The 25,245-nt window shown below is 41.2% G+C and overlaps 1 protein-coding gene across 1 annotated transcript in view; it reads right to left on the reverse strand.

Annotated features, from left to right (window-relative positions):
* The window catches only part of loxl2b (lysyl oxidase-like 2b), a 66,386-nt gene extending 41,536 nt beyond the window's left edge, over positions 1 to 24,850 (reverse strand). Inside the window, exons 1-3 of the mRNA XM_055887454.1 lie at positions 24,390 to 24,850; positions 21,265 to 21,655; positions 20,715 to 20,890 (exon numbers count right to left, since the gene is read on the reverse strand). Coding sequence (XP_055743429.1) covers positions 20,715 to 20,890; positions 21,265 to 21,625 — 537 coding nt within the window. The 5' untranslated portion in view covers positions 21,626 to 21,655; positions 24,390 to 24,850. The remainder of the gene's footprint in view (positions 1 to 20,714; positions 20,891 to 21,264; positions 21,656 to 24,389) is intronic.
* Positions 24,851 to 25,245: the final 395 nt, after the last annotated feature.

The following is a 25,245-nucleotide window of genomic DNA, read 5'->3' on the forward strand; positions in this document are numbered from 1 at the left end:
GGATACAAAGTTCCATCTTGAGTTGATGGGTAAGCTACAGTCTGGGATCTGGGATCTAGGAATAATGGTTATTTCAATTATTGAACCATTGATTATATTCTTGGATAATATAATGTACATGAAGGTAATTATTAAGGTAATTATTTGTCATGCCTCATCTGAGCAGGATCTGATGGTAACTGGGGTCTCAGCAGGGTCAGGCAACCGGGTGGGGGGACCCCTAGGCGCAGGACGGGGCGATCCATCTAAATTGTTTGCAAATAAAAAGAGCTCTAGAGTACTTTTAGGTATATGATATGAATTACAGTTCACTCGGTAATTATTGGGACAGTTAAGCATTTGTTCTTCTTTTGGCTCTCTACTCCAAAAGTGTGGATTTGAAATCAAGTTAAAATGCAGAGTGTCAGGTTTAATTCATCCATACTGTGTGAACCTTTTGAAATTATAGCACTTTTTGTACATAGTCCCCCCCTCTCCATTTTAGGGGAGCAAAAGTATTGGGACAAATTCACTTAACTGTTTACTACTTTAATACACATATAAGTATTTGGTCCCACATTCATAGCATGCAATGACTACATCAAGCTTATGACTCTCCACATTTGTTGGATGCATTTGCTGTTTGTTTTGGTTGTGTTTCACATTATTTTGTCTCCAATAAAAATGTATGGTAAATAATGTATTGTCATTTTGGAGTCACTTTTATTGTAAATAAAAATAGATTGTTTCTAAACACTTCTACATAAATCTGCATGCTACCATGATTATGGATAATCCTGAATGAATCGTGAATAATGATGAGCAAGAAAGTTATAGACGCACAAATACCATTCCCCACCCCCAACAAAATGCTAACCTCCCCTGTTATTGTAATGGTGAGAGTATATAATCTCAGTATATATACACTTGTTCTGAAAGGCCCAAGAGTCTGCAAACACCACCAAGCAAGGGGCACCACCAAGCAAGAGGCACCATGAAGACCAAGGAACTGTCCAAACAGGTCAGGGACAAAGTTGTGGAGAAGTACAGATCAGGGTTGAGTTATAAAAACATATCAGAAACTTTGAACATCCCACAGAGCACCATTAAATCCATTATAAAAAAATGGAAAGAATATGGCACCACAACAAACCTGCCAAGAGAGGGCCGCCCACCAAAACTCACGGACCAGGCAAGGAGGGCATTAATCAGAGAGGCAACAAAGAGACCAAAGATAACCCTGAAGGAGCTGCAAAACTCCACAGCAGAGATTGGAGTATCCATCCATAGGACCACTTTAAGCCGTACACTCCACAGAGCTGGGCTTTACGGGAGAGTGGCCAGAAAAAAAGCCACTCTTGGGTAGGGGGCAATATTTTCACGTCCGGATGAAAAGCGTGCCCAAAGTAAACTGCCTGTTACACAGACCCAGAAGCTAGGATATGCATATAATGGTAGATTTGGATAGAAAACACTCTAACATTTCTAAAACTGTTAAAATTATGTCTGTGAGTATAACAAAACTGATATGGCAGGCGAAACCCCGAGGACAAACCACCCCCCCAAAAAAGAATGGCTTTTCAATGGCTGTCACTTTTATTATAAGGCAAAACCCTCCCAGATTGCAGTTCCTAGGGCTTCCACTAGATGTCAACAGTCTTTAGAAATAGTTTCATGCTGGTTTTAGGAAAAATTAGCCAGAAATTATAATTTTTCTAGATGGCTCTCATTTTGGCTGTAGTGTTTCCAAGCGCGTGGAAGAGAGCGCGTTCTTTGGTATTTTTCTCCGGTAAAGACAATAACGATTCTCCGTCTTAAATTTTATCGTTTATTTACGTATTAGGGTACCTAAGGTTTGATTATCAACATTGTTTGACTTGTTTGGAAAAGTTTATTAGTAACGTTTTGGATTCATTTTGTATGCATTTTGATGGAGGGAAACTGGGTGGATTATTGACTGAAGCGCACCAGCTAAACTGAGTTTTTATGGATATAAAGAAGGACATTATTGAACAAAAGGACCATTTGTGATGTATCTGGGACCTTTTGGACTACCAAAAGAAGAAGATCATCAAAGGTAAGGCATTTATTATATCGCTATTTTTGACTTTCGTGGCACACCGGCCTGGTTTAAATATGTTTTTCATGCTTTTGTATGCGGGACGCTGTCCTCAGATAATCGCATGGTGTGCTTTCGCTGTAAAGCCATTTTGAAATCTGACACAGCGGCTGGATTAACAAGAAGTTAAGCTTTATTCTGATTTATTACACTTGTGATTTTATGAAAGTTAAATATTTATAATTCTGTAGTTTGAATATCGCGCTCTGCAATTTCACTGGATGTTGGCCAGGTGGGAGACTACCGTCCCACCTGCCCATAAGAAGTTAAAGAAAAAAATAATCAAACACGTTTGGTGTTCGCCAAAAGGCATTTGGGAGACTATCCAACATATGAAGGAAGGTACTCTGGTCAGATGAGACTAAAATGTAGCTTTTTGGCCATCAAGGAAAACGCTATGTCTGGCGCAAACCCAACACCTCTCATCCCCCCCGAGAACACCATCCCCACAGTAAAGCATGGTGGTGGCAGCATCATGCTGTGGGAATGTTTTTCATCGGCAGGGACTGGGAAACTGGTCAGAATTGAAGGAATGATGGATGGCACTAAATACAGGGAAATTCTTGAGGGAAACCTGTTTCAGTCTTCCAGAGATTTGAGACTGGTACAGTGGTTCACCTTCCAGCAGGACAATGACCCTAAGCATACTACTAAAGCAACACTCGAGGGGTTTAAGGGGAAACATTTAAATGTCTTGGAATGGCCTAGTCAAAGCCCATACCTCAATCCAATTTAGAATCTGTGGTATGACTTAAAGATTGCTCTACACCAGCGGAAACCATCCAACTTGAAGAAGCCGGAGCAGTTTTTCCTTGAAGAATGGGCAAAAATCCCAGTGGCTAGATGTGCCAAGATTATAGAGGCATACCCCAAGAGACTTCCAGTTGTAATTGCTACAAGAGGTGGCTCTACAAAGTATTGACTTTGGGGGGGTGAATAGTTATGCACGCTCACGTTTTCTGTTTTTTTGTCTTGTGTCTTGTTTGTTTCACAATAAAAACTATTTGCACCTTCAAAGTGGTAGGCATGTTGTGTAAATCAAATGATACAAACCCCCCAAAAATCTATTTTAATTCCAGGTTGTAAGGCAACAAAATAGGAAAAATGCCAAGGGGGGTGAATACTTTCTCAAGCCACTGTACATGATGTACTTGTACAGATGAAATAGTCACTCTGCTGTAGTTAAACCTAAAAGACTTACACAGAAAGAACCCAGTCAGTATTCAAAATATTATTCTGAAAACCCCCTTTTAATGTGAAATAGAGGAGTGAACTTGTTTCACCAACTTAAATTCACATGGCAAACCAACCTCCCCATTCCCTCATTTCCACTTGGCATCCAACCCTTTCTAATTATTGATTTCCTGTTTAGAGTTCAGAACTACACGTGCATCGATGCCTAGTTCAAATGACTAGAAAATAAATGCCTGTTGATTGCAACGGTGGTGTGGTAGAAAAGTAGAAACACAGCAGCAGCCGGTGAGATACTTCTAACATATGTGGCTTGTTTCTATGCACTCTGGGGAAGGGGTTTCCAGAAATTGGCAGCAGGGGGAGGAAGGTGCAGAAGATGGAAAAGCCATTAGTGGGATGCATCTTTGAGGAGGTAGAGAGAGAAGCAGAGGAGAGGAAGCTGGTGGGCCCTCTTTCTGTCTCAACTAAGCCCTGAATCACTCTGAGACCACTTCTCCAGAAGGAGACATGGGTACAAGTGGTAAACCGATACCTTCTTATGGAAAACACTGAGGCAGTGGAACAGCATTACGTCATTGTTGCTGTCATCCAGAATCAATTAGGTCATCCATGATGGCTATATATCTATATACTGATGTTTAATTTGAATGTTAATGAGACAGGAATATCTACACGTTTATGTCCATAAAATATAACCTTTCTGCCCCTGACTGCTCCATGAAGTCAATGCAGTGCATTTGTAGGTCTACTATTGGTAGGTGAAGAGATTATGTCATTCAGCTAAACAAGTTAAAAAAGGTCCCTTGGAATGAGACCGGAGTCAGTGGGTCATTCTTACCCTCCGGGCTTGTATTTGAAGTTGAGCCTGTCAACGTATTTTCTGATGTTAAACAATGAGCTATCTATGTATAGACCACAGGACTGAAGAATCTGCCATGGTCCAGCTGGAAAGCAAAAATATCCCCACAATGGCTAACATTCATGATTCCCGTATGTGTGAGGTTTATTATGTAGGCTACAATAGTCCATTCCCAGAATCATACACTAGAAAGTGAGTTCTGGGAATTAGTTCTAAAATGCGCTGAAACCAAGAAGACATTGCAATGAAACATGACTAAAAATAAATGCATAAGTCATATTTCAAGTGTCACATGCACTGACAGTACTCAGGCGCAATACTCTTTATGACGTGGATGCCAGTTTGGAGCATTTGACAATGGTGTGACTTAGTGTGTCGACTTTAATGAACATACTTCTCATCATCTCAGGCCAGAATGTGACCTCAAGCCTCTACTAGAACACAGTACTAATGCCAGCAATAACAACGCCCACGGAGCCTACAGCATATGGTTCCAATAGAAATCATGAACTACATTCACGTCTAACAGAAATCCCCATAGATCCTAGTAGTCAAACTGGGTTACATAGAAATTCCAAGTGAGAGAACAAACCAATGGGGAAAAAATGGATGTGTCATCAACGTTGTTTTCACCTCATTTAAAAAAAAAATATGAAATGTGCTGACATTGAATCAACGTGGAAAACTGATTGGATTTGCAAAAAGTCATCATCGTTATTTTTTCACACAACTTTTAAACTAAATCCATTGTCATTGTCAATTTTTTTGTTGATTTCATATTAAATTCACGTTAGTTGACAACTCACTCAACCAAATGTAAATCAAATAAAAATAGTCATTGAACTGGCGTCTGTGCCTAATCATTTCTAGAACATCACAACAGTATTTTGCAGAAGTTACTTCCTGGGATAAAGTTTGCTATGTTTGTTGATATCATGTTTGCCACAGAGTGACCACTCCCTCCCTGGGCTTGTGTTTCGATACCACATGTGCTGTGCTCACCAGGCCAGCACTGTTTGGGTGCTGATAATTATTTGAGCCACAACACAAATGGATGATTATCTCTTTCCTGAAACAGTGTTTATAGTGTGGCAGTGAATGATGTCATGTACCTCATGTCTCTGTTCCACTTGTTTCTGCTCTTTAGAAGCCATTAAAAGAGCCTTTTGACAAAGTGGATACAGATGTTCCACAACACCTTCACAAATCCTGAAAAACTACAGTTTAACGTATTTGTCTATTAAAAGAAAGAAGGCTATTATTCTTTTTAGTTTAATTTAAGTTTCGGACTTGGCAGAAAATCTCCCTAACTATCATTCTGTGGCATGTATAAATTAGAGACACAGAAGTTCATGGTTTGTGCCAAATTGGCACCAACTCACACAATGACTAAAAACCACTTCTGCCGAGGCTTGATTTCCCTAGCAACGCGTTGTTAGAGACTGAGTGCTTTATAATATAATCTGTATTTCAGGAGGGTAAACTAAACATGCTATTCAGTTGAGTTATAATGTAGGAATGTAGTCCCCTGCAGGGTGTGGACTTATATCTGCAGTTGTGACATGACCACAAAACAATCTATCAGTTATGTGAGAAGTTAATTAAATTGTTCAAATTGAATCAAATTACTTTTTCAACCACACATTAGTCAAGTTCATGGTGCCTTTCCCATTAGGCTTTACATTGCACTTTATAGAACCCGACTATGATGACAAGGCTGATGATGACAAGGATATATGCCTATAGAGGAGAACGTGGATGGTTTGACCTTAAAGCTGGAATGCTTAATGGTGAAGCAGTCACGTCCATTTCCGATATTACAACACAGAAGTTTTCCGCTCTGACATCATTGCACACATGATAGAAAAGCGCAGTGTGTACCATGCTGTGTGACGCTTGGCAACAAAAACAATAACAACTGTGGTGGGGCGGCCAGTGGCGCTATTTACCTCTACAGCGGATTCCATCTATAAGCCTAAGGGGAAAAACTGAGAGGAGGAAGATAAAATAAACTATTACTGTGTGTGTGTGTGTGTGTGTGTGTGTGTGTGTGTGTGTGTGTGTGTGTGTGTGTGTGTGTGTGTGTGTGTGTGTGTGCGTGCGTGCGTGCGTGCGTGCGTGCGTGCGTGTGTGTGTGCGTGTGTGTGTGTGAGAGAGAGACAGTGAAAGAAAAAGAGAGAGACCGACAGACAGACAGACTTAAAGCCAGAGACAAGGGGAGAGACCTGCTCTGGCACAGTACCCCTGCCTCCCCCTAGACTCCCAGTTTCCCAGCCCCAGCTCATATAACAGGATGATAGGACATTCCTCCAAAACAAAAGAGTGAAAACTAATGAAGGTACATACATCAAAGTTGGGCAAGGCTTTGTTTCAAGGTGTGCTATCACATAAATCAACTACCTACAGTAAAGATCTTTTCATCTAAACTTTTCAAAAAAAGAGTACTGTGCCCCAGTCCTTTATAATGAAGCACCATTAAACCTTACTTTACCTGATATCACTTTAATAAACCTCAATGAACCACCTTTATGGTGATGTATTTACATGGATGTTTCAACAACAGATGTTCAATATTGAGCCCACAAATCTGAACCAAAGAATAAACTTATTTCAAGATGTGTTCTGTATAATTTCTAAGAGCCCACAGTATGCTGTTTGTTCCTCACCGAGGATGCAGAGAGATTAATAAATCTCAAATATTTCCTCCTGAAATTCTCCTGCAATGGAACACATTGGTGTCTACATAAAGTCTGCATTGATAAAAGCTGCTCGCTGGTTAGCCAAGAATGACCTGCATAAACACTGAGGAATGCTCAATGTTGAAAGTTGGTTAGAGCAGAATGTACCCTAATGCATGTGCTTGATCACAGGTCAGACAACCACACAAACCTCACTTCTAAATCATGTCTATACAGCCAACTCTATTTACAAGCTGAACTTATGTGAGAGGATATTACTAAGGATAATAGAGAGGGCAAGATGTTGCTCCTGACCTTTTCATGACCTAACTAGGAAAAACTCTAGGCACTAATCTTAAGATGCTCTATGCCAAAGAACCTTAAGGACATGACTGAAAAGAATGTGTGTGTGATAAACACATGAGGAACAGAACATTTATATTTATACAATAACAGTCTTAATGGAAAGCACACGGTAACTTCTCAGAAGAGCACTGGATGTCCTTTACTGTTGTTTTAAAGTGCAGATGACTGAGACACAATGCCACTAAAACTGCAATCCATACAAACCCATAAACTGCACGGCCCACAAAGAAAATTCTTGCTCAGTTCAAATGCTATGGAGTTATAGTTAACCTTGGTTACTTGAAACAGAAACTTAGAAAGAATGCAAGTGTACTAAAAACAAGGTATTCACAGGGGAATCGGTCAAACATGTCCTAAGAAGCCAAAGGTAGGTGACACATGCATGCAAGCTTCAGGTTTCAACAATAAGTCCTAAGTCTTTGAAACATTTCCTTTGTGGTTCCTTTGTGGTCGACTGGCCAGCAATTACCCTGAAGTCATCGCAAGTGTCCCACAATGAAAGGGAAACAGTCTCTAAAATGTCTCTAAAATGTAGGCGGAAATATTCTCACCCCAAGCACCTACTTTGAGTCCCCATACCTCTCATCATCCCCCACCACAGTGTCACACTAGTCTGTCGTCATGCCTAACATTATACAGTGTCAGTCCCAAGTGGCACCCTATTTCCCTCTATATGACACTACTTTTGATGGGCCCTGATCAAAAGTAGTGCACTATAAAGGCAATAGGGTGCAATTTGGGATAAAGCCAAGTGTAACCTCAATCTGAAGCTGTGAGTCACCACCACCATCAAATGACTGTTTCCAGATGATAAGTTAAAGTGAAGTCTCGATTAAGTCTGTGCCTGCGCTCAAATGTCAGCCTATTCAATACTCAGTGCACTACTTTTTATCAGAACCCTATGAGAACTGGTCAAAAATAGTGCACTACATAGGGAATAGGGTGTCATTTGGAACATAACATGTGTGTGTGGAGGGCTTTGCCTCAGCCTGGCTGTGTTTTACATTGCTTCTGTGTGGAGCTAACCCGGCGCGCCCCACATCTCAGTGAATGGAAAAGATGAGCCTGATATTCTCTCAGTGAATATCACAGCTTGAGACATCACAAAGGGCTGAAGGCGGACTCCAGATGTCTGGACCTCTACAGCGCAGCTCTTTGGAGCATTATAATCTCTACCTTTTGTCTTTATAAACCTCACCAGAGGAAGTGAACTGGAGCCATTCTTCCTCATCTTGTCCCATTACAGGAGTTGAATAGCATTGGAATTTGACTCAAACTTGTAAACTGTGTACGGTCACTTCTCTGAAAATAAAAATACTTATTGAGGATGTTATTGAGGATGTTCAGCTATGGTGTGGGCAAGAGGCGCAACTTTGGTTTTAGAAGTGTGGGGGACATAATATATAAATATATACAGTGGGGCAAAAAAGTATTTAGTCAGCCACCAATTGTGCAAGTTCTCCCACTTAAAAAGATGAGAGAGGCCTGTAATTTGCATCATAGGTACACTTCAACTATGACAGACAAAATGAGAAAAAAAAATCCAGAAAATCACATTGTAGGATTTTTAATGAATTTATTTGCAAATTATGGTGGAAAATAAGTATTTGGTCACCTACAAACAAGCAAGATTTCTGGCTCTCACAGACCTGTAACTTCTTATTTAAGAGGCTCCTCTGTCCTCCACTTGTTACCTGTATTAATGGCACCTGTTTGAACTTGTTATCAGTATAAAAGACACCTGTCCACAACCTCAAACAGTCACACTCCAAACTCCACTATGGCCAAGACCAAAGAGCTGTCAAAGGACACCAGAAACAAAATTGTAGACCTGCACCAGGCTGGGAAGACTCAATCTGCAATAGGTAAGCAGCTTGGTTTGAAGATATCAACTGTGGGAGCAATTATTAGGAAATGGAAGACATAGAAGACCACTGATAATCTCCCTCGATCTGGGGCTCCACGCAAGATTTCACCCTGTGGGGTCAAAATGATCACAAGAACGGTGAGCAAAAATCCCAGAACCACACGGGGGGACCTAGTGAATGACCTGTAGAGAGCTGGGACCAAAGTAACAAAGCCTACCATCATTAACACACTACGCCGCCAGGGACTCAAATCCTGCAGTGCCAGACGTGTCCCCCAACTAAAGCCAGTACATGTCCAGGCCCGTCTGAAGTTTGCTAGAGAGCATTTGGATGATCCAGAAGAAGATTGGGAGAATGTCATATGGTCAGATGAAACCGAAATAGAACTTTTTGGTAAAAACTCAACTCGTCGTGTTTGGAGGACAAAGAATGCTCAGTTGCATCCAAAGAACACCATACCTACTGTGAAGCATGGGGGTGGAAACATCATGCTTTGGGGCTGTTTTTCTGCAAAGGGACCAGGACGACTGATCCGTGTAAAGGAAAGAATGAATGGGGCCATGTATCGTGAGATTTTGAGTGAAAACCTCCTTCCATCAGCAAGGGCATTGAAGATGAAACGTGGCTGGGTCTTTCAGCATGACAATGATCCCAAACACACCGCCCGGGCAACGAAGGAGTGGCTTCATAAGAAGCATTTCAAGGTCCTGGAGTGGCCTAGCCAGTCTCCAGATCTCAACCCCATAGAAAATCTTTGGAGGGAGTTGAAAGTCCGTGTTGCCCAGCAACAGCCCCAAAACATCACTGCTCTAGAGGAGATCTGCATGGAGGAATGGGCCAAAACACCAGCAACAGTGTGTGAAAACCTTGTGAAGACTTACAGAAAACGTTTGACCTCTGTCATTGCCAACAAAGGGTATATAACAAAGTATTGAGATAAACTTTTGTTATTGACCAAATACTTATTTTCCACCATAATTTGCAAATAAATTCATGAAAAATCCTACAATGTGATTTTCTGGATTTTGTTTTCTCATTTTGTCTGTCATAGTTACCTATGAGGAAAATTACAGGCCTCTCCCATCTTTTTAAGTGGGAGAACTTGCACAATTGGTGGCTGACTAAATATTTTTTTGCCCCACTGTATATACAGTACCAATCAAAAGTTTGGACACACCTACTCATTCAACGTTTTTTCTATATTTTTACTATTTTATACATAGTAGAATAATAGTGAAGACATCAAAACTATGAAATAACACATATGGAATCATGTAGTTACCAAAAAAGTCTTAAAAAACAAAAAAGTCTAAAAAAAAAGTCTTAATTTAGTTTTTGAGATTCATCAAAGTAGCCACCCCTTTGCCTTGATGACAGCTTTGCACACTCTTGGCATTCTCTCAACCATCTTCATGAGGTAGACACCTGGAATTCATTTCAATTAACAGATGTTCCTTGTTAATTTGTAGAATTTCTTTCCTTCTTAATGCGTTTGAGCCAATCAGTTGTCTTGCGACAAGGTAGGGTTGGTAAACGGAAGATAGCCCTAATTGGTAAATGACCAAGTCCAGATTATGCCAAGAACAACTCAAATATGCAAAGATTAATGATAGTGCATAATTACTTGAAGATATGAAGGTCAGTCAATACGGAACATTTCAAGAACTTTTAAAGTTTCTTCAAGTGCAGTCGCAAGAACCATCCAGCGCTATGATGAAACTGGCTCACATGAGGACAACCAAAGGAAAGGAAGTCCCAGAGTTAACTCTGATACAGAGGATAAGATCATTAGAGTTACCAGCCTCAGAAATTGAAGCCCAAATAAATGCTTCACAGAGTTTGAGTAACAGACACATCTCAAGATCAACTGTTCAGAGGAGACTGCGTGAATCAAGCCTTCATGGTTTAATTGCTGCAAAGAAACCATTACTTAAGGACACCAATAATAAGAAGAAACTTGCTTGGGCCAAGAAACACAAGCAACTGATATTAGACCAGTGGAAATCTGTCCTTTGGTCTGATGAGTCCAAGTTTGAGATTTTTGCTTCTACCCGCAGCGTCTTTGTGAAACGCGGAGTAGGTGAATGGATGATCTCCGCATGTGTGGTTCCCACCGTGAAGCATGGAGGAGGAGGTGTGATGGTGCTTTGTTGCTGACACTGTCTGTGATTTATTTAGAATTCAAAGCACATTTAACCAGCATTGCTACCACAGCATTCTGCAGCAATACGCCATCCCATCTGGTTTGGACTTAGTGGGAGGATCATTTGTTTTTCAACTGGACAATGACCCAACATACCTCCAGGCTGTGTAATGGCTATTTGACCAAGAAGGAGAGTGATGGAGTGCTGCATCAGATGACCTGGCCTCCACAATCCCTCGACCTCAACCCAATTGAGATGGTTTGGTATGAGTTGGACAGCAGAGTGAAGGAACAGCAGCCAACAAGTGCTCAGCATATGTGGGAACTGCTTCAAGACTGTGAGAAAAGCATTCCAGGTGAAGCTGGTTGAGAGAATGTCAAGCGTGTGCAAAGCTGTCCTCAAGGCAAAGGGTGGCTACTTTGACGAATCTAAAATGTAAAATATAATTTGACACAATGTAGAAAATAGTAAAAATAGGTGTCCAAACTTTTGACTGGTACTGTGTATATATCTTTCTTTTTTTTATCCATTTGGATAAACAGTCCAAACAGTCTACCCGACCACTCGGAGGCGTCCGCATGGTCCTAAAGCACACCGTTGCCTCGTTATTTATCACATTCCAATGAAAAACAGGGCAGGGACAAAATTGCAATTTAAGAATGTTCCCCCTGTCCCCAGTGAAAGTTGCACCTCTGGTGTGGGCTGTCAACCAAGTAACCCAGAATCACCCTGAAACACCCAGTCCTGGTGGGGCCATACTTGCGGAAACTAAAAAAGTTTCAGTTCAAGGTTAAGTTTAGGAATCAGCCAATTAATATCATTGACATAGTGTCACGTGATAAAATGCTACATTGTAGTTGGTCCCATCAGATAAGCTGGCACACGTTAGCCCTAAGTTAACCTCACAAGGGGGCTGTGATTATTTCCTGTAACAAATTCCTCAGCAGCCTATCAAACTTTATCTCCACAAACCAATGTAATTTCTTAAAATAGGTCAACTCAACCACCAGAGGGATACATGTAAACCTTGAATTTGGAGGTGTCAGTCATCGCTGGAGTCAAATAGAGACATAATTTGAGCTGACTCTCCTGGAGAGTGCTGGTCTGCACTAACTCATAAAATTGGAATGTGAACTCTTGAGGGCCTGCAGTGAGTGAGCGGAACAACACATAACACTCTGCCTTTGGTGGCAATTAGCTGCAGGCATTTATACAAAGGGTAGGTGTAATCCTGAATGCTGATTGGTTAAAAGTGCATTCCAGCTGGTGTCTATTCCACAAGTTACCAACGGCTAAATCTATGACATTATAATGCCCTTTTTACACTGTTCCATCTGACTGCGCAATCCACTGTCTCATCAGCACAGGCAGATAATAAACTTCATCTCCACTATAAAAAGCACCTAAACATTATCTCCCATTTCTTTTAGACTAACATTTCGTTTTCAACAGTGGAGATTTGTATAAACCTCGCTGTCTGTCTGTCCGACATTTGCAACATTGTTTCAATACTCAAATTCGATCTCCAACTGTCCCATAGGAATGAACTTGTAGGGGTCGGGAGTCGTGACGAGGGAGAGAGGCAGGCAGAGTTTCTCAGCCAGTCGAAATTATGAATCAGCTGGCATCATTTTTATGGATATATACAAAGAAATGTCAAATGAAAAAAAGGTAAAAACGAAAGTCCGGCTAGTTTGCAGTCTTTTCAACTTCAGTTTGAAGTGATTGTGTTAGCTGTGTTGTTAGCGAGATCCACTGAAAAACAGTGTCCTGACGAGAGAGCACATTTCTATCCAATTTGTAAGTCGCTCTGGATAAGAGCGTCTGCTAAATGACTTAAATGTAAATGTAATGTAAATGTATGCCAGGTGAAATCGTGCCTCAATATCTCATTGTTATGGATGTATCCAAATAAATGTCACTAGAAAACAGCTTAAACAAATGCAGCTCCTGTTGTTATTCCGGCTGCACTGTTTGACGTAACTGTAAGTCAGCCATAGTTGGCTACCTAGCAAGCAAGGGATATTAACGTTGCCAGACAGATGGCAATGGAACATTTAGAACGAACGACTGGGTCGCGTCCATTGATACAGAACAAAAAGACTGAACGACTGGGTCCCGTCTCTGGCAACCGAACCAATAGAACGAACGACCAGCTGGTTGGGAAGCAAGCCTAGATTTGTTTCAGGACTATATCTTGAGAAAGGATGAAACAGTATGAATAAATTCATAAAAATAAAGTTTTTAATGAAAATATGTCAATCATTATCTAAATATGTTGGTAACTGCAAACATTACAGACTACAAAAGGAAGCACAGCCGAGAGTTGCCCAGTGACACGAGCCTACCGGATGAGCTAAACTACTTCTATGCTCGCTTTGAGGCAAATAACACTGAAACATGCATGAGAGTACCGGAAGACTGTGTGATCACACTCTCCACAGCCGATGTAAGTAAGACCATAACTTCTTATGGCTGCAGGGGCAGTATTGAGTAGCTTGGATGAAAGGTGCACAGAGGTGCCCAGAGCAAACGGCCTGCTCCTCAGTCATGGTTGCTAATATTTGCATATTATTATTAATATTAGATAGAAAACACTCTGAACACTCTAAAACTGTTTGAATTATGTCTTTGAGTATAACAGAACTCATATGGCAGGCAAAAACCTGAGAAGTTCCACTTCCTGTTTGGATTTTTCCTGGGGGTGGCAGATTTTCAACCAAGCTCTCTTTGAAATTACAGCAACATATGGATGAGGTTTCACTTCCTGCGGCTTCCACTAGATGTCAACAGTCAATAGAACTATGTCTGATGACTCTAATGTGAAGGGGGGCCGAAGGAGACAGGAATTAGTCACCACTGCCACAAGCTGACCATGCTTTCACCATGCGCGTTCACATGAGTAGGACCTCCGTTCCACCGCTCATCTGAACTCAATCTAATTCTCCGGTTGGAACGTTATTCAAGATGTATGTTAACAAAATTCTAAAGATTGATTCAGTACATCGTTTGACATGTTTCTACTGACTGTTACGGAACTTTTGGACATTTCGTCACGTTATAGTGGACGCGATTTGTGACTTTGGAATTGTTTACCAAACGCGCTAACCAAAGTAGGTAATTGGACATAAATAACGGACATTATCGAACAAATCAAGCATTTATTGTGGACCTGGGATTCCTAGGACTGCATTCTGATGAAGTTCATCAAAGGTAAGGAAACATTTATCATCTATTTTCTGGTTTCTATTGACTCCAAAATGGCAGCTAATTTTATTATATTTCTGAGCGCCGTCTCAGATTATTGCATGGGTTGCTTTTTCCTTAAAGTTTTTTTGAAATCTGACACAGCGGTTGCATTAAGGAGAGGTATTTCTATAATTCCATGTGTATAACTTGTATTATCATCTACATTTATGATGAGTATTTCTGTTGAAACGATGCTGCTATGCAAAATCACTTGATGTTTTTCGAACTAATGTATGTAACGCGCCAATGTAAACTCAGATTTTTTGATATAAATATGAACTTTATCAAACAAAACATGCATGTATTGTGTAACATGAAGTCCTATGAGTGTCATCTGATGAAGATAATCAAAGGTTAGTGATTAATTTTATCTCTATTTCTGCTTTTTGTGACTGCTATATTTCGCTGGAAAAATGGCTGTGCTTATTGTGGTTTGGTGGTGACCTAACATAATCGTTTGTAGTGTTTTCGCTGAAAAGCATATTTGAAATCGGACACTTTGGTGGGATTAACTTCTTGCGACTATAGGGGGTGCTGTTTCAAATTAGCATAATTGTCTCTACAGATGAAACGGCTTCCTACTCAATTCTTGATCGTACAATATGCATATTATTACTATTATTGGATAGAAAACACTCTCTAGTTTCTATAGCCGTTGGAATTTTGTCTCTGAGTGGAACAGAACTCATTCTACAGCAATTTCCCTGACATGGAGTCAGATTTCACACATTTTGGCCCCTGATCTGGAGTCAGTTTAAAGGCCACTGTGAACGCTATGAGATTACGGACACTGCTTACGTCTTCCCCTGGATGCCTTTACGTGATGACGCTTTGAATGGTATCGATTGCGCAATCACAGCCACTATAAAGGAAAAAAACCTGTAGGTAGGAACTCTTTTCCAGCTGCGCCGGACGCGCGGTGGACACCGCCCTGCTCTTTTTCCAAGCATTAGTGTAGCCAGTAATATTTCTCCGGTCATGTTTTCACCCGTTATAGGTGTTAACAGCATCATAAGGTAGTTAATTTGAACCGTTGTATAGCAATTTATATCCTTTTAGTGCGATTTTGAGGCATTGCTTTGTTGTACACTTTGACGCGCTGGGCACATTTCGGGCTGCCGGTCGTACGTTAGTGGGCATTTCGACGGACAAGTGGACATCTTTCGACCAAAAGAAGATTAGACTCAAGAAAGGATTCTTTGCCCAAGATTCTGATGGAAGAACAGCTCACAGTAAGAACAATTTATGATGATAAATCGTGTTTCTGTCGAAAAATGTTAAAGCTTACGCCGCCATCTTGTTTTGTATAGCTTCGCTTGGCGCAACCTGTATTGAAAAGTAAGGATAATTTAAAAAATGTAAATCAGCGATTGCATTAAGAACTAATTTGTCTTTCGATTCCTGTCAACCCTGTATTTTTTAGTCAAGTATATGATTAGCTATTGATTAAACTAGATCACTCAAAGATGGCGACCGACATTTCCAGGCTTGTTTTGCTACTATTTTCATTGTATAACCACGTTTTTTTATGGCTAAATATGCACATTTTCGAACAAACTGTATATGTATGTTGTAATATGATGTTACAGGAGTGTCATCTGAAGAATTCTGAGAAGGTTAGTGAAAAAATTAATATATTTTGGCGATGATATGATATCGCTCTCTTTGGCTAGAATCAGTGCTCGGGTAACGTTTGCGTATGTGGTATGCTAATATAACGATTTATTGTGTTTTCGCCTTAAAACACTTAGAAAATCTGAAATGTTCTCTGAATTCACAAGATCTGTGTCTGTCCATTGCTATGTGCTGTGTATTTTTAAGAAATATTTTATGATGAGTAAATTGGTAATACAGGTTGCTGTCTGTAGTAATTCTAGGAGCTTTGGTGAGATTTGTGATGCTGGCTGCAATGGCAAACTATGATTTATACCTGAAATATGCACATTTTTCTAACAAAACCTATCCTATACCATAAATATGTTATCAGACTGTCATCTGATGAGGTTTTTTCTTGGTTAGTGGCTATCAATATCTTAGTTTAGCCGAATTGGTGATAGCTACTGGTGTTGAGAAAAAATGGTGGACAAAGAAAAAGGGTGTCTTTTGCTAACATGGTTAGCTAATAGATTTACATATTTTGTCTTCCCTGTAAAACATTTAAAAAATCTGAAATGGTGACTTTATTCACAAGATCTGTATCTTTCATTAGGTGTCTTGGACTTGTGATTTAATGATATTTAGATGCTACTATTTAATTGTGACGCTATGCTAGCAATGCTAATCAGTGTGGGGGGGGTGGGGGGTGCTCCCGGATCTGGGGTAGATACTCGTGAAAGGTCAACAACAAGATTACCTTTAAAATGATATAAGACACATGTATGTTTGAGGAATTTTAATTATGAGATTTCTGTTGTTTGAATTTGGCGCCCTGCACATTCACTGGCTGTTGTCATATCGATCCCGGTAGCGGGATTGCAGCCCTATGAATAAGACAGGCCAACATTCACAAGGCTGCAGGGCCAGACGGATTACCAGGACGTGAACTAGCAAGTGTCTTCACTAACACTTTCAACCTCTCCCTGTCCAAGTTTGTAATACCAACATGTTTTAAGCAGACCACCATAGCGCCTGTGCCCAAGAACACTAAGGTAACCTGCCTAAATGACTACCGACCTGTAGCACTCATGTCTGTAGCCATGATGTGCTTTGAAAGGCTGGTCATGGCTTACATCAATACCATCATCCCAGAAACCCTAGACCCACTCCAATTTGCATACCGACCCAACAGATCCACAGATGATGCCATCTCTATTGCACTCCACAATGCCCTTTCCCACCTGGACAGAAGGAACCCCTATGTGAGAATGCTATTCATTGACTAGCCTCAGCGTTCAACACCATAGTGCCATCAAAGCTCATCAATAAGCTAAGGATCCTGGGACTAAACACCTACCTCTGCAACTGGATCCTGGACTTCCTGACGGGCTGCCCCAAGGTGGTAAGGGTAGGTAACAACACATCCGCCACGCTGATCTTCAACACAGGGGCCACTCAGGGGTGCGTGCTCAGCCCCCATCCTGTACTCTCTGTTCACTCAAGTCTGCACGGCCAGGCACGCCTCCAACACCATCATTAAATTTGCAGACGACGCAACAGTGTTAGGCCTGATCACCGACAACAACGAGACAGCCTATAAGGAGGAGGTCAGAGACCTGGCCGTGTGGTCCCAGGACAACAACCTCTCCCTCAACGTGATCAAGACAAAGGAGATGATTGTGGACTACAGGAAAAAGAGGACCGAGCACGCCCCCATTCTCATCGACGGGGCTGCAGTGGAGCAGGTTGAGAGCTTCAAGTTACTTGATGTCCACATCACCAACAAACTAACATGGTCCAAACACACCGTGACAGTTGTGAAGCGGGAAAAAACAAAACCTATTCCCCCTCAGGAGACTGAAAAGATTTGGCATTGGTCCTCAGATCCTCAAAAGGTTCTACCGCTGCACCATCGAGAGCATCCTGACAGGTTGCATCACGGCCTGGTATGGAAACTGCTCGGCCTCCGTCCGCAAGGCACTACAAAGGGTAGTGCGAACGGCCCAGTACATCACTTGGACCAAGCTTCCTGCTATCCAGGACTTCTAAACCAGGTGGTGTCAGAGGAAGGCCCTGAAAATTGTCCAAGACTCCAGCCACCCTAGTCGTAGACTGTTCTCTCTGCTACCACACGTCAAGCAGTACTGGAGCGCCAAGTCTAGGTCCAAGAGGCTTCTAAACAGCTTCTACCCCCAAGCAATAAGACTCCTGAACATCTAGTCAAATGGCCACTCAGACTATTCACATAGACTGCCCCCCCCCTCTCCACACCACTGCCACTCTCTGTTGTAATCTGTGCATAGTCACTTTAATTAACTCTACCTACATGTACATGCTACCTCAAATAATCGGTGCACCCTCACATTAACTCTGTACTGGCATCCCCCTGTATATATTGTTATTTTTTACTGCTCCTCTTTAATTACTTGTTACTTTTACCTCTTAATCTTATCCATATTTCTTGAAACTGCACTGTCAGTTAAATACTAGTAAGTAAGCATTTCACGTGACTAATACAATTTGATTTGATTTGATTTGATTGACCCGTTGTATAGAAGTGATAATGCCCTCGAAGCCGGTGTTTTAAGGACATATAGGCATATATACAGTTGAAGTCGGAAGTTTACATACACCTTAGCCAAATACATTTAAACTCAGTTTTTCCACATTTCCTGACATTTAATCCTAGTAACAATTCCCTGTCTTAGGTCAGTGAGGACCACCACCTTATTTTAAGAATGTAAAATGTCAGAATAATAGTAGAGAGAATGATTTATTTCAGCTTTTATTTCTTTCATCACATTCCCACTGGGTCAGAAGTTTACATATACTAAATTAGTCGTTGGTAGCATTGCCTTTAAATTGTTTAACTTGGATCAAACATTCCGGGTAGCCTTCCACAAGCTTCCCAGAATAAGTTGGGTGAATTTTGGCCCATTCCTCCTGACAGAGCTGGTGTAACTGAGTCAGGTTTGTTGGCATCCTTGCTCACACACACTTTTTCAGTTCTGCCCACACATTTTCTATAGGATTGAGGTAAGGGCTTTGTGATGGCCACTTCAATACCTTGACTTTGTTGTCCTTAATCCATTATTCCACAATTTGGAAGTGTGCTTGGGGTCATTGTCCATTTGGAAGACCCATTTGCGACCAAGTTTTAACTTCCTGGCTGATGTCTTGAGATGCTGCTTCAATATATCCACATAATTTTCCTCCCTCATGATGCCATCTATTTTGTGAAGTGCACCAGTCCCTCCTGCAGCAAAGAACCCCCACAACATGATGCTGCCACCCCCGTGCTTCACGGTTGGGATGGTGTTTTTCGGCTTGCAAGCCTCCCCCTTTTTCCTCTAAACATAACAATGGTCATTATGGCCAAACAGTTCTATTTTTGTTTCATCAGACCAGAGGACATTTCTCCAAAAAGTACGATCTTTGTCCCCATGTGCAGTTGCAAACTAGGACTCGTTTTACTATGGCTATAGATACGTGTGTACCTGTTTCCTCCAGCATCTTCACAAGGTCCTTTGCTGTTGTTCTGGGATTGATTTGCACTTTTCGCACCAAAGTACGTTCATCTCTAGGAGACAGAACGCGTCTCCTTCCTGAGCGGTATGGCGGCTGCGTGGTCCCATGGTGTTTATACTTGCATACTATTGTTTGTACAGATGAAAGTGGTACCTTCAGGCATTTGGAAATTGCTCCCGAAGATGAACCAGACATGTGGAGGTCTACAATTTTTTTTCTGAGGTCTTAGCCTAAAAGAAGCTTCTAAAGCCATGACATCCTTTTCTGGAATTTTCCAAGCTGTTTAACGGCACAGTCAACTTAGTGTATGTGAACCCCTGACCCACTGGAATTGTAATACAGTGAATTATAAGTGAAATAATCTGTCTGTAAACAATTGTTGGAAAAATTCCACAAAGTAGATGTCCTAACCGACTTGCCAAAACTATAGTTTGTTAACAATACATTTTTGGAGTGGTTGAAAAACGACTTTTAATGACTCCAACCTAAGTGAATGTAAACTTTCGACTTCAACTGTATTTAACACCAGTGCCAATATATCCTCCAAACACATGCTTCTCAGGCATTATCACTTAAATAAGACATACCACTCTGAGGTGCTGAATGAACCCTTTAGGAGCCCAGTAGGTATGAGGTATGAGTTAGTAGGTATGATTAGTTAGTTTGTTTCTGGTAGCCTCACTTTCACTGAAAAATGTATTGTGGGCTTCTGTACTTTGAAGTCATCATTGGGTTCAAGCTGTGATTTTGGCTTGACACTTTTTTCGAAAGCCACGTGTACTACTTATGTCAAAAGGTGTGTCTGCACTCTGCACAGAACAGCTCAATAATAAAAAGACCAGCTGTGAGGGCCTTCTTGGATGAGGAGTCAAGAGCCAAATGTTCTGGAACATTGCAGTGCAAGAATCTCAGTCAACAACAATGTCAACCAAAGCCTCTTCAGGGCCATTTCCTGGACACAGATTAAGCCTAGTCCTAGAATTAAAAAAAAATTTCATGCAACTTTTAACCTAAGTCCAATGACGTCGTGGCATTTTTGGTTGATTTCACATTGATTTCACGTTAGTTGACAACTCAACCAAATGTAAATCAAAAGTGGGTTTGTAGTGGGTTTGTAGTAGGCAGGTTGTTTACCTCCACATTATTGGCCATGGTGTTAATGAATTTAAATCCTGGAATCCTTTTATCGCTGCACACCACGCCCACGTCCTCTGTGTGCTTACAGTCGGAGACGCCGATCCCGTTGGACATGCACAGTGCCAGGGTCTTCTCTTTCCCAGTGCACTGGACATTGTCAAACCAGATGCGCCCTGAAAAAAAGCAGGATTCTCAACACATTGTAGAGACATCAAGACCTCCGTAGGGAGGAATCTTATTTCACCTGACCAGTGGTAGCTAGCGAGGCCAAACAGCCAAGCAAATTTGGCAAAGTGACTGGACACTGGCAGTAATTCTGCTGCTGAGTTGTACACTCACTCCCTTATCCCTACCGTATCTCTGCTATAGATGTGGATTATTCATTTTGGTGAAAGATGAGTCAGAATGTATTGTAAAAGCTTCACTGGGATAATTGCTTAACATTGGCCAATAAAAAACATCCCTGAAAATAGAGTCAATTATTTCCCCTTTTCCTTATCATTACACACATGCATAATGGGTTGAAGTGTAATAGCAGACATTTTACCTTCTCCTTTCCCATATTTAGAGGACGGAGACCAGGAGACGGCCTCCAGGTAGCCCAACTCCCTGCACACCACCTGGGCAGAGTGAATAGAGAAGTCATCATCACAGACCGTGCCCCACTCGCCATCATATAAAACCTCCACGCGCCCCTCGTTGTGCTTGCGCTTATCCCCCGCCAAACGCAGCTGTATCCTGGGTGTGTCAGGTGACAGCTCCGGGGCAGTGTACTGCTCCTGCTCTGGCTCTGGGTAGCCCTGTGGATAGCCGTGTGGGTAGCCTAGTTGTTCATACTGGGCCCGACAGAGCTTTAACAGGCCCAGCAGAATGGTGAGGCAGTAGGGGAGCGACCACGGGACCAGCATGGTGGTGTCTGTCAAGTCAGAAGAGGTTATCTGTGGGAGAGTAGAGAGTAGGAAAAGAACATTACTCATAAAAATAAAAAAATCCTTTGGCTACTTTGTCATATGTTTTTTTACTGCGAGACTGGTGGTTGGAATTCAGCTAAAGAAGTACCGTACATTCAAAGTATTACAGTGACACTGATTGAGGCCACTATTAAGTGGAGGAACAGAGTTGTGGCATGATGTCATCATGAGGCATGAAGTCACAGAGAAAAACACTGATTTAGAGCATGTCCTGACTCCTGCTCCGAGGTGCCCTTTGGAGCCTTGTGAGTCAGTAACAACGAGCATTTAAACACACAAATGTACATCTGTAGATCACATCGCCTATCCTCAGACCTGAGCAATATTGTCTAAATCAAGTTATGGTCTTATAACCAGTATCAATTACGTTCAAAGATATGTATGACAGATGGTTTTAATCAAACAGCATAACTCCTTTTAAGACTGCTGAAACATTTCACACAAAGCACTGAGCCATTGAACAATAAAGTGGCTTTCAAATTATGTAAACTAAAGGCTATGTCTGTCTGGAAGCATCTTTCTTTTTCCCTCGCTGTAACGTGGCAGTTGGTTACACAAGTTACAAAACATAGATGTTACAAAATCAAGCCCAACAGCTGGCATCAAGCCCACAGGGTGTGTATCTCCCCACAACGGCACATAGGCGTCATACCCAGGCTGATGTTTTCTTTAAACCACATAGATAAAGATCCACACATGTGATCTGGAATATAGGATATATGAACCGCAATCTTTCATTTAAACTCAATTCTGCTTCAGCACTCTAAGATTAATTTAGGGTCTCAAAGTGGAACACAGACAGTACAGAATCACAAAGAAGTTCCTAGAGCAAATATAAGTAAAGATTCAACAATACAAGATGGACCACCCCATGAAATGGTGACCTCTTGGATCAAACAGAAGTCTCCTGGCAACAGCCAATCAAACAAGGTATTCAGGAAGCTCTGGCTCCCTTTGGTCTTAAGTAAAAACCAATATGTCCAGGCAGAGAAACTCAACACATCAGCATCTATCAACAATCTAGAACGCTTCTTTTACTGCTTTAAAAAAAGAAAGACATTAATTCCATGATGAGACATAGAAGAATGGCATACTTGTCTTTTCTCCTCATGTTTCACCGTGAGACAGCTAGACACATAACTACCACTGACTAGGGATAGCAGGGCATCTGGGTCAATGGGGGGAGGTTCCGGGGTCAAGATGTCAGGTCAGAACAAAGAGTTAGAGCCTTCCTAATATCTTGCTCAGACCGTTAGACTGTTTAGAATGAACTGGATCATTCTAGATAGAAGAAGTCTGTCTTATCATGCATGGTTGGCGATCAAAAACTCTATACATGCATTATACATATGCAGCTCATAGAAAGTGTTACCAAACCATCAACTTGAATAGTTATTTCACTGTTCCTTCTAGGACAAGACAGTAAAGTAGAATCAAGTCAGAGAACTCCTGGCACATGCCATTTTTTTTTACAGGTAACTGCCAAAAATAAAGGAAACACCAAAGTGTCTTGATAAGGTGTTGGGCCACCACAAGCTGCCAGAACAGCATTGGTATAGATTCTACAAGTGTCTGGAACTATTGGAGGGATGCGACACCATTATTCCATGATAAATTCCATAATTTGGGGTTTTAATGATGTGGAAAAAGCTGTCTCAGGCGTATTCAATTGGGTTGAGATCTGATGACGAACACACACACACAAGTCACACACACACACACACACACACACACACACACACACACACACACACACGCACACTTTAAACCCCCTATGGTCCTTTGAGACCCCTCTTTCAAAGTTACTGAGATCTCGACTTCTAGCCATGGTAGCCAAAATAATGGGCAACAATCTTTATATGTGACCCTATTAGCATGATAGAACTCAGGAACCACACCTGTGTGGAAGCACCTGCTTTTAATATACTATGTATCCATTTAGTCAAGTGTTTCCTTTATTTTGGCAATTACCTGTATATGACAGAAGAGCACATCCATATAATAATACACAATATAGCCATATAACATTCTCTGCAACCTAATTACATAGCTACTATAGGCTATAGAGATTGAAAGCACTAATCGTCATTGGCAAGAGTGAGAAATCAGCTTGCAATCATGAAGTCCACAAAAGCAAAACACATGTATCTCCTCCTGTAGTCTACTGCATCTAAACTGTAGTTGAAAACACTATGCACCCAACAGCACACCTGGCTGTAGGGTGCACAGTGTTTTCAACTACAGTTTAGATGCAGTAGACTACAGGAGGAAATACATGTGTTTTGCTTTTGTGGACTTCATGATTGCAAGTTGAACATATCACAAACCCCACAACTATCCACACCTGGCATAATTTATATCAGAGATCCCACAATGATGACATCATCCTTGTTTGGGAACCATATAAAACAAACTGCGGTGAATTCCATCTCAGTAATATCCTACAGTATTACAGGCAAATAGAAACTTCTATAAGAATTTGGTACAAATAAGACATACCGTTCAAGCAGATCAACGTGTAAGCAAACTGCATTTGGTTATATGTGGTGTAGCATATAAGGATAAAGCATAAACACCTAATTTTACATGACAATCTCAAAGACAAAAAGTCAAACACATTTTTTCTAATAATATCCTTAAATAATTGTTGCATTAACAAACTTTTCAGGTTATTTCCAAATACTTTGAAAAAAGTTCTCACCACAGACGACTTTTTAAAAATCCTCTTGATCCTTTATTGAAGCCTATAGATGGCTGTCTAATATCATGCCCAAGTCCCAAAATCGTCGCTTTACTCCCCAAAGATTGCTATGTGCCTTCGGATGTTTTACTCAGCTAAACTTTCACTCCCACATGCAATTTCAATACCGCCTTCGACCAAATTACGCCTTGTGCAACTGCCCAGTAACGCCCACTGCTGAAATGACCTCATCGATGGCTCGAGCGCTGAAATTGGAATAGCCTGAATTCCTATGGATTTGGAGCAACACCGGGGACGCGATAGCATCGCAGAAGGGCAGCAAAAATGATCCTAGGTCAATAGGGTCCGGTGCAGCTCAACAACCACCTTGCTTTTGTGCCACATTGGTAATTTCGGCACACAGAACCAAAAAGCACACCCTTGTCATGAATTGAGTGTATACATGTATGGTAACACTGTGACATTCAGAAAGCAAAGATCCACATACTTTTTTTGTGATCAAATGTTTATTTTGTAATAATACTCCGCAAACATGAATACATACAAACATGAATACATAAAAACATGAATACATACAAACATGAATACATACAAAATTAAGCTACACCACCATCCCCTCATCCCAATCCCACCCCACCCAAGGACCAAATTAAATAACAGATCCACATACTTTGTATAACATTTTGCTCTTGTATAGCCTAGCCTACTGTATCTAAAATGTATTGTAGTCCGCTACACACAAATGTGCTATTGCGCATTACGCACGACTATCAATTTAGTGTGATATTTGCTCTCTACACTGAATCCTTGATACTGCTGCCACCATGTGAAAAACATATAGCTCACGTCATCAAAT

Source organism: Salvelinus fontinalis, chromosome 28 (genome assembly GCF_029448725.1).
Source record: "Salvelinus fontinalis isolate EN_2023a chromosome 28, ASM2944872v1, whole genome shotgun sequence".
NCBI lineage: Eukaryota > Metazoa > Chordata > Actinopteri > Salmoniformes > Salmonidae > Salvelinus > Salvelinus fontinalis.